At 39.6% G+C, this 13,752-nt stretch overlaps 1 protein-coding gene across 3 annotated transcripts in view; it reads left to right on the top strand.

The window, feature by feature from the left end:
* The window catches only part of ADNP (activity dependent neuroprotector homeobox), a 32,464-nt gene extending 19,224 nt beyond the window's left edge, over nt 1-13,240 (top strand). For all 3 annotated transcript variants that reach the window (XM_069495468.1, XM_069495467.1, XM_069495469.1), the window contains 3 exons: nt 1,848-1,960; nt 3,730-3,822; nt 9,910-13,240. In XM_069495468.1, the coding sequence (XP_069351569.1) occupies nt 1,853-1,960; nt 3,730-3,822; nt 9,910-13,017 (3,309 nt within the window). In that variant the 5' untranslated portion in view covers nt 1,848-1,852 and the 3' untranslated portion in view covers nt 13,018-13,240. The remainder of the gene's footprint in view (nt 1-1,847; nt 1,961-3,729; nt 3,823-9,909) is intronic.
* The last annotated feature ends 512 nt before the right edge of the window (nt 13,241-13,752 follow it).

Raw genomic sequence — 13,752 nt, 5'->3', positions numbered from 1 at the left:
TTAAAACAATCTTGCCATAAAATGTTCACAAAAAATAATTGACATGGCCTTAAATGCATATTGATTTGTATCAGAAGTGACTTCTAAGTCTGCATTTGGCTTCACAACATGCATATTATTAGCATGGCCCAGAGAAGGCAGGAGACAACATAGTCACCACTTTATAGCTTACAGCACTTCCATCTTGAATATCATATGGCTGAGGAATGTTTTTCAATGACATGCTTTTCTCTTTTGGCGTCAGTTAAACTTTGATACTTCATGTAGGATCTTTTGAGACTTCTAAGTTCTGATAACATCCAGATTCAGAATTTCTAGGAGTTGTTTGATTTGGTAGGTTTCACTTTTTCATTTTTCATAGTTGACATTGATTTTGGATTATAATATTAAGTGAGGCAGTGTGATTTTTATTACATTTAGATTAGTTGATTTGCAGCTTATACATGGTACTGGTATTGTAGAGTAACAGCCTTTATTAATTAGAAAACCAGATTTGCATACATTAAATTTTAATTCCTGGTGCTTTGGCTTTTGTTTTTGCCGGTTTTGGTTTTAGAACTACTTTATATCTTGCAAAATTGTTTTGAATTTGGATTAAATTGATAAATTTTTACCATGTAGGTAAATGCTTTTGTCAAAACCCTTTATGGTCACATTGAAAGTTGTACAAATTCTCAACTGCCCACGGTTTACTAATTTTATTTTCTTATTAAACACAAAGCTCTGTTTTTAATGAACTTGGGAAAGTTGAACTAAATTTCTGACTTAATATATTAGATCATTTAAATAATTTTTTATTTCCCTTACATACATACAGACTTTTTGTTTTTTAAAAGGATTGCTGGAGGCCAGGAGTTCGAGACCAGCCTGGGCAACATAGCGAAACTCCTTTTCTAAAAAAAAAATAAGAAAAATTAGCCAGGCATGGTAGCACATGCCTGTAGTCCCAGCCACTCAGGAGGCTGAGGCAGGAGGATCAGTTGAGCTTGGGAGTTGAAGTTTGCAGTGAGCTGTGATCGTGCCACTGCACTTTAGCCTGGGTGACGATGTAAGACCTAGCTCTATAACTAAAAAAGAAAAAAAGAAAAGATTCTCCTCTAAAGTATATAATAGTTAACGATGCTGAGTGCCCGTTGTCCCCCCATCTCGGCATTCATTCCATGTCTGTAAGTGAGTGCTTTTATCCATGTGTGTTGCTGCTGGCTTGGAGGTGGAGGCAGGGGTGGGCAAGTCACACAACCATTAGTGTCTTTAGTCTGGGAAGATGTACAGAAACTTTTAAAGGACGTTTCATTACGAATACCATAGCAGTGGGCCAGGACAGTTCCCATTCAACAAAAGTCTCTCTTCCCTGGCACTCAAAATTGTATGTGGTAATGATGCTGAGGTGGTAAGCATTTTTCTGTTTTCAGAGGTTCAACATCACAAGGAGAAGAGTGCTCACACTTGATTTGAAAATAACTGGTTGATATTATTTCCCTAATTCTCAACTTTAAGTTCATTGCTGAACTGATTTTTTAAAGTCTAATCAAAATTGTGCCTGATTGGACTCATAGTCAACTTATAACATAAAATGTCCTGTTAAAAAATAGAAAAGATCAGAGAGCAGTTATTTTGCCTGCTTGCTTTTAAGTATTTAAAATATAGTAGATGAGAAGGACTTTGACAATGAAAAGAATAAAATAAAACATACCAAAAAAAGAAATCAAAATATACTAGATTAAAGGATACCTATGCACCTTTTTTGTAAGATGGGGCCAGGGTTTGTGATCCTGTCATCAGTGGAATTAGTAAATATTACAAGTTGTACGTGTTTTGACTTTGACTTAAATTTTTTTTTCCAATAGAAACTATGTTCCAACTTCCTGTCAACAATCTTGGCAGTTTAAGAAAAGCCCGGAAAACTGTGAAAAAAATACTTAGTGACATTGGGTTGGAATACTGTAAAGAACATATAGAAGTAAGTAGCATGTCATTTTTTAATTTTAACATGACTCAGCTTCTGATCCATTACCTTATGTCAGTGGCCAGGATGGTTAATTCCTAAATGTGATTCTGAATTTTAACCACAACAGTAGCTTCGCCAAAGCGTTCTCAATTAGCATAACTTGTTCCCTTCTCCCTAAAATGGGCTTTTTCATCTTTGCATCCTGAAGCAAAAGCAGCTACTATTGAGGACTTAAGCATGTCAGACATTGTAGTGGGTGCTTTAAAATTGTCTGCAAATTTAATCCTTAAAACAACCTTAGGGGGATATGAGAGTTCTTATTTCCAGTTTACAAATGAAGAACAAGTAAAGAAATAGGTCCGACCTCAGATCCTTCAAGGAAGTAGCAACGTCTGTAGTACTCCAGAGCCTGTTCTCATTCTGATAAGCCTGAATGTTCTGGTTGGCCTTCCAATCATTGAGGCATGGTTGTTTGGGTGCTTGTTGTCTTTTTCTTTAGGATTTGAGCATTTCTTGGCCCTTTTGACCCATCATAGACAATTGTCTTCCCCTTATGTAACAGTTTGGACTTTATAAACTATTTTTTCAAGCCATTTTATCCTATGAGTTTTACAGCAGTCCTGTGGGATAGCCAGTGCCATGGTCTCCTCCTTTTCCAGATCTCACTGCTCCAGGTCTTTCGGTTAGTTGGTCAGAGCCTCTGGTTGAAAGAAATGTATAAAGCTGTTTTCCTCACTAACCTTTTTATTCCAGCTGGCTAGGGACCATAGCTACCTTGTTCATCCATTTATCCCCAGCACCTAGCATAGTGCTTGGCACATAATAGGTGCTCAGTAAATGTTTGAATGGGATTAAAAGTAAAGAAACAAATTCATTCATGCAACAGGTTTTCTTTTCCTGAATCCCACTAATAATACAGGGGGATGTCATGGGGACTGAAGCTTCTCAAAAGTGGGCTTCTTTAGTTGTGTTGTCCCCAGTTTGGGATTAGCCCTTCTCCAGCCTCACAAGTTCAGGTAGATCTGCCCAGATGAAACGGTCCATTCACTTAGCACAAAGTGGGGTCATCTTCACAGAAATAACGCAGATATTAAAGTACCTTTTCTATCTTGCATTTGATTTGTTCTTCTCACTATTTATACGTACTTGATTTTTCACCCTGAACTGTGAACCTCTTAGGAGTGAGGGGAAATTTACCCTAAGACTTCACATCTTCCTAATCTGCATAGGGAGTAGGGGGGAGCAGGCCATTACATTTTTACATTATACATTTATAAAAGTATAAATTTAGCATCATACTACTTAATTTCTTTGAGTAGGTTTCTTCCTTTTTGGGTTCAAAAATCCTGAGTTTTCTTCCCCATCCAATCTCCTGCTCCTCCCTCCCAAAAATCTTTTTTTTCTTGCACAGAACCAAAATATCACATCTGCAATGCTACAAGCAAACATTGCTATTTTAGACTCCATTCCATTACTATTAAATATAACTGATGAGTTACAGTACTCTATTGGTATTAGTGTGTGGCTGGATTTTTTTACTTAATTAGAACATCCAGCGGTTTCCTTGGAAACCTAGCTGACCATTAAGAGAATGTTTGGTTGATATAAAATGTTCAGTGCAGCTTCCGTAAGCCTTTTTATCACTCCTAGTTTAGTTCTTGATGGGGTTGGTTTTCCTGTGCCTCTCCCCAACCCTAGTTAAGAGGTAGGATTTATATGTAAGTTTGGGCTACAGTTGGAAAACCACATTGTTTTTGTAAACTTCTTTCACTGTCTTCTAGGATTTTAAACAGTTTGAACCTAACGACTTTTATTTGAAAAACACTACATGGGAGGATGTAGGACTGTGGGACCCTTCACTTACAAAAAACCAGGTAAGTGGCACAGGAGACTTCCCCAAATGGCAGTATCCTTGGCACATTCCCTTTTCAGCTCTAGGCTTTTCATAGTGATTATGGGCAACAGCTTAATGTGGGGAATGTCAAAATTGCAAACTTCTTATTTTCCTAAGTGATGGGGGAAACTTAGAAGAACTTACTGTCTTTTTTGTCATTGGACTAAAACTCCAAGTGTAAGAGGAAAAGGAAATTTTGTTACTTAAAAGTTCTGAAGCCCTTTGTATACCAGCATTCCCCCCAAAACAGCTTTGGCTCATTTCTAAAATGTTCCAACATTCTGTTTATCCAGTTATCTACCATTTTTTTGTGTTGGTATTGCTGTCCTTGTTTTATCTAGAGAGACAAAGGCCAGACTTTTCCATTTAAGCTTCCTCCTTTCTCTATATTGGTGGCCCCCAACCTTTATAGGAGGCCATGGTAGGTGACCCTGTAGGCAGCGACAGAGAGATAAAACTTAACTTTTTACAAATTGGCATTAAAAACAGGGCCAGGTGTGTGGTGGCTCACGCCTGTAATCCCTGTGCTTTGGGAGGCCAAGGCAGGAGGATCACTTGAGGCCAGGAGTTCGAGAGCAACCTGGGTAACATAGTGAGACCCCATCTCTACAAAAAATTTAAAAAGAATTAGCCGGGTGGGGTGGCATGTACCTGTAGTCCCGACTCCTCGGGAGGCTGAGGTAGGAGAGAATTGCTTGAGCCCAGGAGTTTGAGGCTGCAGTGGAGCTGTGATGGTGCCAGTGCTCTCCAGCCTGGGCAACAGAGCAAGACCCTGTCTGAATATATATAGACAGTCATTGGTGCCAACAAGTATCAATAGATGAAGATGCCTTATAGATAGAGGGAGCTGTAGGTGTTTCTTTTTCCACAGGGAGAAGTGATTGTTAATTCGGTTTTTGACCATTGCCTGTTTCAGTTAGTGATGGTAATTCTGCATTAGTGATCTGTTCAGGTATTGGCACGTATTTGTCAGGAAATTAGTATTAATACTTTTAAACTCCACTTCAGAAATTTGAGGTGCTTCTTTCTTAATACCTGGGGAAAAGGTATTAACCAGCAGTCTTAGAATGTGAAAGCTTTCCAGTGGGACACATCATTTATTTAATTCGGTTTTATGAATCTGAAAGCCTCACAGTCTAATACTAAAAAAGAGTTGAACTTTGAGGAAAAGCAGAGTATTTCATTTTGGTTCAAACCAAAGTAGGTTTCTAGGGAGAAAAGATAATCTCTTGCCAAGCATATGTTCACTTGTCTTCATCAAAGGACCAACTGCACATGTGTTAACAATCATAGTTGTGAAAATTACTCTTTGATATCAGTATATCCTACAGTGTATTACTGGCTTTTAAATACTGTGCACTCCTCACAGTCTGTAGGACATTTTTATTTAACTTGTTAATTTGAATTAAAGCAGCTGTCACTTCATTAGCTCTTTTGAAGCTGTTCTTGGATGAGAAGGAACAGCAAGGCTTGTAGAAGAAAGCCAACTTTTCACATCAGTAGTTTTTTGATCAGCAATGAAATCTGAATATACACTGTACTTTGATAAGAGAAAAAATCAATATCTGCCTTTTTCTATGAAAATTTATTATGATGGGGGAAGTATAAAAGGTGTATCTCTTGCTCTTAAAATTGTCAAATTACACTAAAACACTCTGGGCCCTAAATTTTCCTATAGTCATGGGTCACACAATGACATTTTGGTCAGTGACCACATATGCGACAGTGATCCAATAAGATTATTATGGAGCTGAAAAATTCCTATTGCCTAGTGACATCGTAGCACAACATATTGCCCACATGTTTGTGATGATGCTTGTAAAAACCTGTGCTTCCAGTCATACAAAAGTATAGTACATACAGTTGTGTACAGTACACACTAGAGTCATGAATTACTTAACGATGGAGATACAGTCTGGGGAAAGCATTGTTAAGTGAATTTGTCATTGTGTGAACATCACAGAGCGTGCTTAAACAATCCTAAATGGTATAGCCTACTGCACACCTAGGCTATATGGTCTAGCGGCTATACTGTAGACTGTCACTCCTAGGCTACAAACCTGAGCAGCATGTTATTTTACTGAATACTGTAGGCAGCAGTAACACAGTGGCATTTCTGTCTCCGAACATAGAAAAGTTAACAGTAAGAGTACAGCATAAAAAATGACACACCTGTACAGGACACTTACCATAAATGGACCTTGCAGGACTGGAAGTTGCTCTGAGTGAGTGAATGTGAAAGCCTAGGACATTCCTGTACACTACTACAGCCTCTAAATGATGTACACTTAGGCTACACTAAATTTATAATATATTTTCCTTTTTTCAGTAATAAATCTTAACTTATTGTAACTATAAACTTTAATTTTTAACTTTTTGACTCTTTTGTAGTAATACTTAGCTTAAAACACACATTGTACAGCTGTACAAAAATATTTTCTATCTTTATGTACTTGGTTTATAGGTTTTTTCTATTTTTAATTTTTTTTTTTTAACTTTTTCGTTCAATATCAAGACACACACACACACACACACATTAGCATAGACGTACACAGGGTCAGGATAATCAATACAACCATCTTCCACCTTCACATCTTATCCCACTAGAAGGTCTTCAGGGGCAGTAACAAGCATGAAGCCATAATCTCCTATGATAATTACAGTTAACTTTTTTTTAATAAGTAGGAAAAGTATACACTGAACTAATGATAAAAAGTATAATATACTTGGGGGATTGGTTCTAGAACCTGCGCATATGCCAAAATCCTTGCATACTCAAGTCAGTCGGCCCTGCAGAGCCTGCATATACGAAAAATTGGCCCTCCATAGAGGAGGGTTTCTTTCGCATTCCAAGAATAGTGTAATTTTGATACTCATTTGGAAAATGATCCTCATTTTGGAGAAAAATCTATGTATAAGTGGACCCACACAGTTCAAACCAGGGTTCTTCAAGGGTCAGCTGTATAGTAAATACTAGTTGGTAAGAATTTTTCAGCTCCATTATCTTATGGGACCGTTGTCATATATGCAGTTCCTACTTGACCAAAACATTATCTGGTGCGTGACTACTTGATAATGATAATAAAAGACTATATTATCAGTTTATGTATTTGCTATACTATACTTTTTATCATTAAGGTGTATACTTTCCTAAAAAAAAAGTTTACTGTAAAATAGCTTGTCATTTCATGTTGGCAGCAGCCTCATACATGTCATACTGTTTTATTCATCATGATCCCTACTCGTACATAGTCCACAGCTAATGTTGCCAGGAAGAGGCCACATCAAGTGATTGACCTGGAAACAAAATTAAAAATGATTAAGGACTACGAAGGTGGAAAAATCAGTGATGGTTGTTATTCACCAGGCAGACATGTCCCATTCCACTATAACTACAATCTTGAAGAACGAGAGCCCTTTAAAGGATCTGTTTCATTGAAGGCAATTAGACTAACAAAAATTCAAGAAGGGCTTATATCAGACATGGAGAAACTTCTGATGACCTGGATTGAAGACCAGACACAGTAGCATATCCCTCTCAACACCATGATGATGATCGCAGCTAAAGCAAAAAGTTTATTTGTGATGGTGAAAGAGAAGATTGGACCCTACTATGATGTTGAGTTTACTGCTAGCTCTGGGTGGTTTAAACAATTCAAGAATCATCATTCATTACATAATGTGAAAGTGAGTGGTGAGTCTGTGACTGCTAATGTGAAGGCAGCTGAAGAATTTTTGCAGCCTCTGGATAAGCTGATTGTGGAGGAAACTTACTTGCCAGAGCAAATTTTCAATATGGAGGAAACCTTCCTATTCTGGAAACAGATGCCTAAAAAGACTTTCTCCATAAGGTGGCCAAATCAGTGCCGAGTTTCAAAGATTTTTGAGGACAGGATAACATTCTTGCTTGGGGGCAGTGTTGCAGGCTACAGATTAAAACCCTTTGTGATCTGGCACAGTGAGAACCCCAGGGCTTTTGAGTGTGTCAATAAGCACACACTGCCAGTATACTACAGGAACAGTGAGAAGTCATGGATGACCCAGCCACTCTTCCAAGATGCCTTCCTGAATTGCTATGCCAGCAAAATGCAGAAGTACTGTTTGGAGAATAACATACCTTTCAGAGTGTTCCTGCACATCCTCCTTTTATTAGTGATCTTCATCCCAATATCAAAGCAGTGTTTCTCCCTCCAGGCACCACCTCTTTGAGCCAGCCATTGGATCAAGGAGTTACAGCATCTTTTAAGGCCTATTACTTATCTCTAGGCTGTTGCTACAACTGAGGAAGACACTGAGAAGGCACTGATGCAATCCTGGAAGGATTACAGCATCCATGACTGCATCAAGAACTCTACTTGGGCTTGGGGTGATGGCTGACATCTGGAAGAAGACACACAGGAGGTTTCCCATGAGTTCAAAGGATTTGCCAAGGGTAAGGAGGTTGCAAAAATGAATAAGGCTATAGTTGAGATAGCACACAACTTAAACCTGGGTGTGGATGAAGATGGCATTGAGGATCTCTAGAGGTGGAGGTGGTTCCTGAGGAATTGACTACTGAGGAGTTGTTGGAAGTGGAACAGGAATGCATACCTGAAGAAGAGACAAGAGAAAAGGAAACTTCAGGAAAAGAAGAACCTTCAAGAAAATTCACAGTGAAGGGTTTAGCAGAAGCTTTTGCAGACCTCAGCAAACTCTTTAAAAAGTTTGAAAACATGGACTGTAACATCAAAAGGTAGAGAATAATGTTCATGGTGCATTATCTCCTTATAAACAAATCTATGATTTAAAAACAAAAAACAAACAAAAAAAATCCAGGCAAACCAACATGGATGTATTTCTGGGAAAAGTGACACCTTCTCAAGGAGAGCATCAGGTCCTTCAGGAGGTATTCCAGAAGAAGCCATCATTGTCATAGGAGGTGATGGCTTCATGCATGTTATTTCCCCTAAAGACCTTCTGATGGAGTAAGATGTGAAGGTGGAAGACTGATATTGATGATCCTGCCCCTGTGTAAGCCTAAGCTAATGTGTGTGTTTGTATCTTAATTTTTCACGAAAAAGTTTAAAAATAGGAAAAAACTTAAAGAACATATTGTATATAAAGAAAAAAAATACTTTTGTGCGGTTGTACAATGTGTGTGTTTTAAGCTAAGTGTTTTTATGAGTTAAAAATGGAAATGTTTATAAAGTTATAGTAAGCTAATTATGGAAGAAAAATATTTTATAAATCTAGGGTAGCCTAAATGTACAGTGTTTAGAAGCTATAGTAGTGTACAGTAATGTCCTAGGCTTTCACATTCACTCACTACACACTCAGACCCACCCAGAGCAACTTCCAGTGCTGCAGCCTCCATTCATGGTAAGTGCCCTACACAGGTGTACCATTTTTTAAAATCTTTCATACCATATTTTTACTGTAACTTCTCTGTGTTTAGCTGTGTTTAGAGACAGATACCACTGTGCTGCCGTTGTCTACAGCACAGTAACATGCTGTTCAGATTTGTGGCCTAGGAGTGATAACGCCGTACAGCCTAGGTATCTAGTGGGCTGTGCCATCTGGGTTTGTGTAAGCATGTTTTGTAATGTTCACACAGTGACAGACTCACTTAAAAATGCTTTTCTCAGAACATACCCCGTTGTTAAGGGGCACATGACTGCACATGGTAAATCGGAAGCCTTTGATAGCTTCCTGATTTGTGAAGCTACCAAATGATTTTGTGTAGATTATTCTTATTTGTAACTTGTAAAATGTTTATCTTCGAGCCCCTTGGTTTGGCTAAAACCAATCAATAAATGTGACTGGTCTTTTCTAAACATTGAGGAAGAATTTAGCATTGAGTTTTTAATTTACATTGTGGGACATAAATAAAAATAATTGCTTTAAGACAGCTTTTTCATTTGAGTTTCTATATTTTATAAAGTTATTCTACAGAAGAAAAAGACATACTGAAATCCACGCATTATAGAGTTTCTGTTCTAAAAATAACATTCTGAGGGGGGAAAACCTAGAAACCTGTTACTGTCTATCTGAAATGGCGTTCTGATTCTAGTTTTTGTGTTTTCTTTAGGACTATCGGACAAAACCTTTTTGCTGCAGCGCTTGTCCGTTTTCCTCAAAATTTTTTTCTGCCTACAAAAGTCATTTCCGGAATGTCCATAGTGAAGACTTTGAAAATAGGATTCTCCTTAATTGCCCCTACTGTACCTTCAATGCAGACAAAAAGACTTTGGAAACACACATTAAAATATTTCATGCTCCAAACGCCAGCGCACCAAGTAGCAGCCTCAGCACTTTCAAAGATAAAAACAAAAATGATGGCCTTAAACCTAAGCAGGCTGACAGTGTAGAGCAAGCTGTTTATTACTGTAAGAAGTGCACTTACCGAGATCCTCTGTATGAAATAGTTAGGAAGCACATTTACAGGGAACATTTTCAGCATGTGGCAGCACCTTACATAGCAAAGGCAGGAGAAAAATCACTCAATGGGGCAGTCCCCTTAGGCTCAAATGCCCGGGAAGAGAGCAGTATTCACTGCAAGCGATGCCTTTTCATGCCAAAGTCCTATGAAGCTTTGGTACAGCATGTCATCGAAGACCACGAACGCATAGGCTATCAGGTCACTGCCATGATCGGGCACACAAACGTGGTGGTTCCCCGATCCAAACCTTTGATGCTGATTGCTCCCAAACCTCAAGAGAAGAAGGGTATGGGACTCCCACCAAGAATTAGTTCCCTTGCTTCTGGAAACGTCCGGTCTTTACCATCACAGCAGATGGTGAATCGACTCTCAATACCAAAGCCTAACTTAAATTCTACAGGAGTCAACATGATGTCCAATGTTCACCTACAGCAGAACAACTATGGGGTCAAATCTGTAGGCCAGGGTTATGGTGTTGGTCAGTCGATGAGACTGAGTCTGGGTGGCAATGCACCAGTTTCCATCCCTCAACAATCTCAGTCTGTGAAGCAGTTACTTCCCAGTGGAAATGGAAGATCTTACGGACTTGGGTCAGAGCAGAGGTCCCAGGCACCAGCACGATACTCCCTGCAGTCTGCTAATGCTTCCTCTCTCTCATCAGGCCAGTTAAAATCTCCTTCCCTCTCCCAGTCACAGGCGTCCAGGGTGTTAGGTCAGTCCAGTTCTAAACCTCCTGCAGCTGCCACAGGCCCACCCCCTGCCAATACTTCCTCAACTCAAAAGTGGAAAATATGTACAATCTGTAACGAGCTTTTTCCTGAAAATGTCTATAGTGTGCACTTCGAAAAGGAACATAAAGCTGAGAAAGTCCCGGCAGTAGCCAACTACATTATGAAGATACACAATTTCACTAGCAAATGCCTTTACTGTAATCGCTATTTGCCCACAGATACGCTGCTCAACCACATGTTAATTCACGGTCTGTCTTGTCCATATTGCCGTTCAACTTTCAACGATGTGGAAAAGATGGCTGCACACATGCGGATGGTTCACATTGATGAAGAGATGGGACCTAAAACGGATTCCACTTTGAGTTTTGATTTGACATTGCAGCAGGGTAGTCACACTAACATCCATCTCCTGGTGACCACATACAACCTGAGGGATGCCCCAGCTGAATCTGTTGCTTACCATGCCCAAAATAATCCTCCAGTTCCTCCAAAGCCACAGCCAAAAGTTCAGGAAAAGGCGGATATCCCTGTTAAAAGTTCACCTCAAGCTGCAGTGCCCTATAAAAAGGATGTTGGGAAAACCCTTTGCCCCCTTTGCTTTTCAATCCTAAAAGGACCCATATCTGATGCACTTGCACATCACTTACGAGAGAGACACCAAGTTATTCAGACGGTTCATCCAGTTGAGAAAAAGCTCACCTACAAATGCATCCATTGCCTTGGTGTGTACACCAGCAACATGACCGCCTCGACTATCACTCTGCATCTAGTTCACTGCAGGGGTGTTGGAAAGACCCAAAACGGCCAGGATAAGACAAATGCACCCTCTCGGCTTAATCAGTCTCCAGGCCTGGCACCTGTGAAGCGCACTTACGAGCAAATGGAATTTCCCTTACTGAAAAAGAGAAAGTTAGATGATGATAGTGATTCACCCAGCTTCTTTGAAGAGAAGCCTGAAGAACCTGTTGTTTTAGCTTTAGACCCCAAGGGTCACGAAGATGATTCCTATGAGGCCAGGAAAAGCTTTCTAACAAAGTATTTCAACAAACAGCCCTATCCCACCAGGAGAGAAATTGAAAAGTTAGCAGCCAGTTTATGGTTATGGAAGAGTGACATTGCTTCCCATTTTAGTAACAAAAGGAAGAAGTGTGTCCGTGATTGTGAAAAGTACAAGCCTGGTGTGTTGCTGGGCTTTAATATGAAAGAATTAAATAAAGTCAAGCATGAGATGGATTTTGATGCTGAGTGGCTATTTGAAAATCATGATGAGAAGAATTCCAGAGTTAATGCTAGTAAGACTGCTGACAAAAAGCTCAACCTTGGGAAGGAAGATGATAGTTCTTCAGACAGTTTTGAAAATTTGGAAGAAGAATCCAATGGAAGTGGTAGCCCTTTTGACCCTGTTTTTGAAGTTGAGCCTAAAATCCCTAATGACCCAGAGGAACACGTCCCAAAGGTAATTCCTGAGGATGCTTTAGAATCTGAGGAAAAGCTAGACCAAAAAGAGGAGGATGGTTCAAAGTATGAAACTGTTCATTTGACTGAGGAACCAACCAAACTAATGCATGATGCTTCTGACAGTGAGGTTGAGCAAGACGATGTTGTTGAGTGGAAGGATGGTGCTTCTCCATCTGAGAGTGGGCCTGGTTCCCAACAAGCATCGGACTTTGAGGACAATACATGTGAAATGAAACCAGGAACCTGGTCTGACGAGTCTTCTCAGAGTGAAGATGCAAGGAGCAGTAAGCCAGCTGCCAAAAAAAAGGCTACCATGCAAAGTGACAGAGAGCAGTTGAAATGGAAGAATAGTTCCTATGGAAAAGTTGAAGGGTTTTGGTCCAAGGACCAGTCACAGTGGAAGAATGCATCTGAGAATGATGAGCGCTTATCTAACCCCCAAATTGAGTGGCAGAATAGCACAATTGACAGTGAGGACGGAGAGCAGTTTGACAACATGACTGATGGTGTAGCTGAGCCGATGCATGGCAGCTTAGCCGGAGTTAAACTGAGCAGCCAACAGGCATAAGTGCTGGGGTCCCTGGCATTAGAGACGTGCTACAGCCTGGCACTCTGTTGTGTATTCACTATGACTGCAAAGCTGTCTTCTAACTGGTACTGCCTTGTGAGTACTCGGCAGCAGGCTGTGGGACACGAGGCTGCTGAGGTTCCAGTGGTTATTTCTAAGTCTATGACACACGATGGGCTGATCTTGCTTCAGAACCTTCTCTGACAGACATAGTAACTAAATGTGAAAAACCAGTAAGCTGGTGGCTTATGAATGCACACGAGGAAAAGCAGAGGTTTATTTTATCTGCCTTTTCAACATTTCTTTCCCTCTGTAAAATGTTTGGTTGGATGTCCTTGAGAAGCGTTACACGGATTCAGATGATAGTATAGGGCCAACATACAAGCTACCAGTCTAATGTGTATAGTAGACTTTGGGAATATCGATTTTTTTTTCCATGTATTCATTCTGAATAGTTGAAATGTATATTTGTACAGTCTTTTAGACCTATTCAAGTGATGCTTATGATATTGTTATTGTGTGCCCATCATAGATTTGTTTCTTTTTTTAGTGTTGCCCTTGCTGTGTAATAAACGCTGTATCTAGTTTACCTAGCAAAAGCTTGAATCTGCGCTAGTAAGGACTTTTGGACAGACTTAGTTTTTGCACATAACCTTGTACAATCTTGCAACAGAGGCCAGCCACATAAGATATATATCTGGACTCTCTTGTATTATAGAATTTTTCTTGTTCTGA

This window comes from Eulemur rufifrons, chromosome 20, assembly GCF_041146395.1.
Source record: "Eulemur rufifrons isolate Redbay chromosome 20, OSU_ERuf_1, whole genome shotgun sequence".
Lineage (NCBI taxonomy): Eukaryota > Metazoa > Chordata > Mammalia > Primates > Lemuridae > Eulemur > Eulemur rufifrons.
Note: the sequence above shows the minus strand (reverse complement) of the source record. Positions and strands in the feature narration are given on the sequence as shown.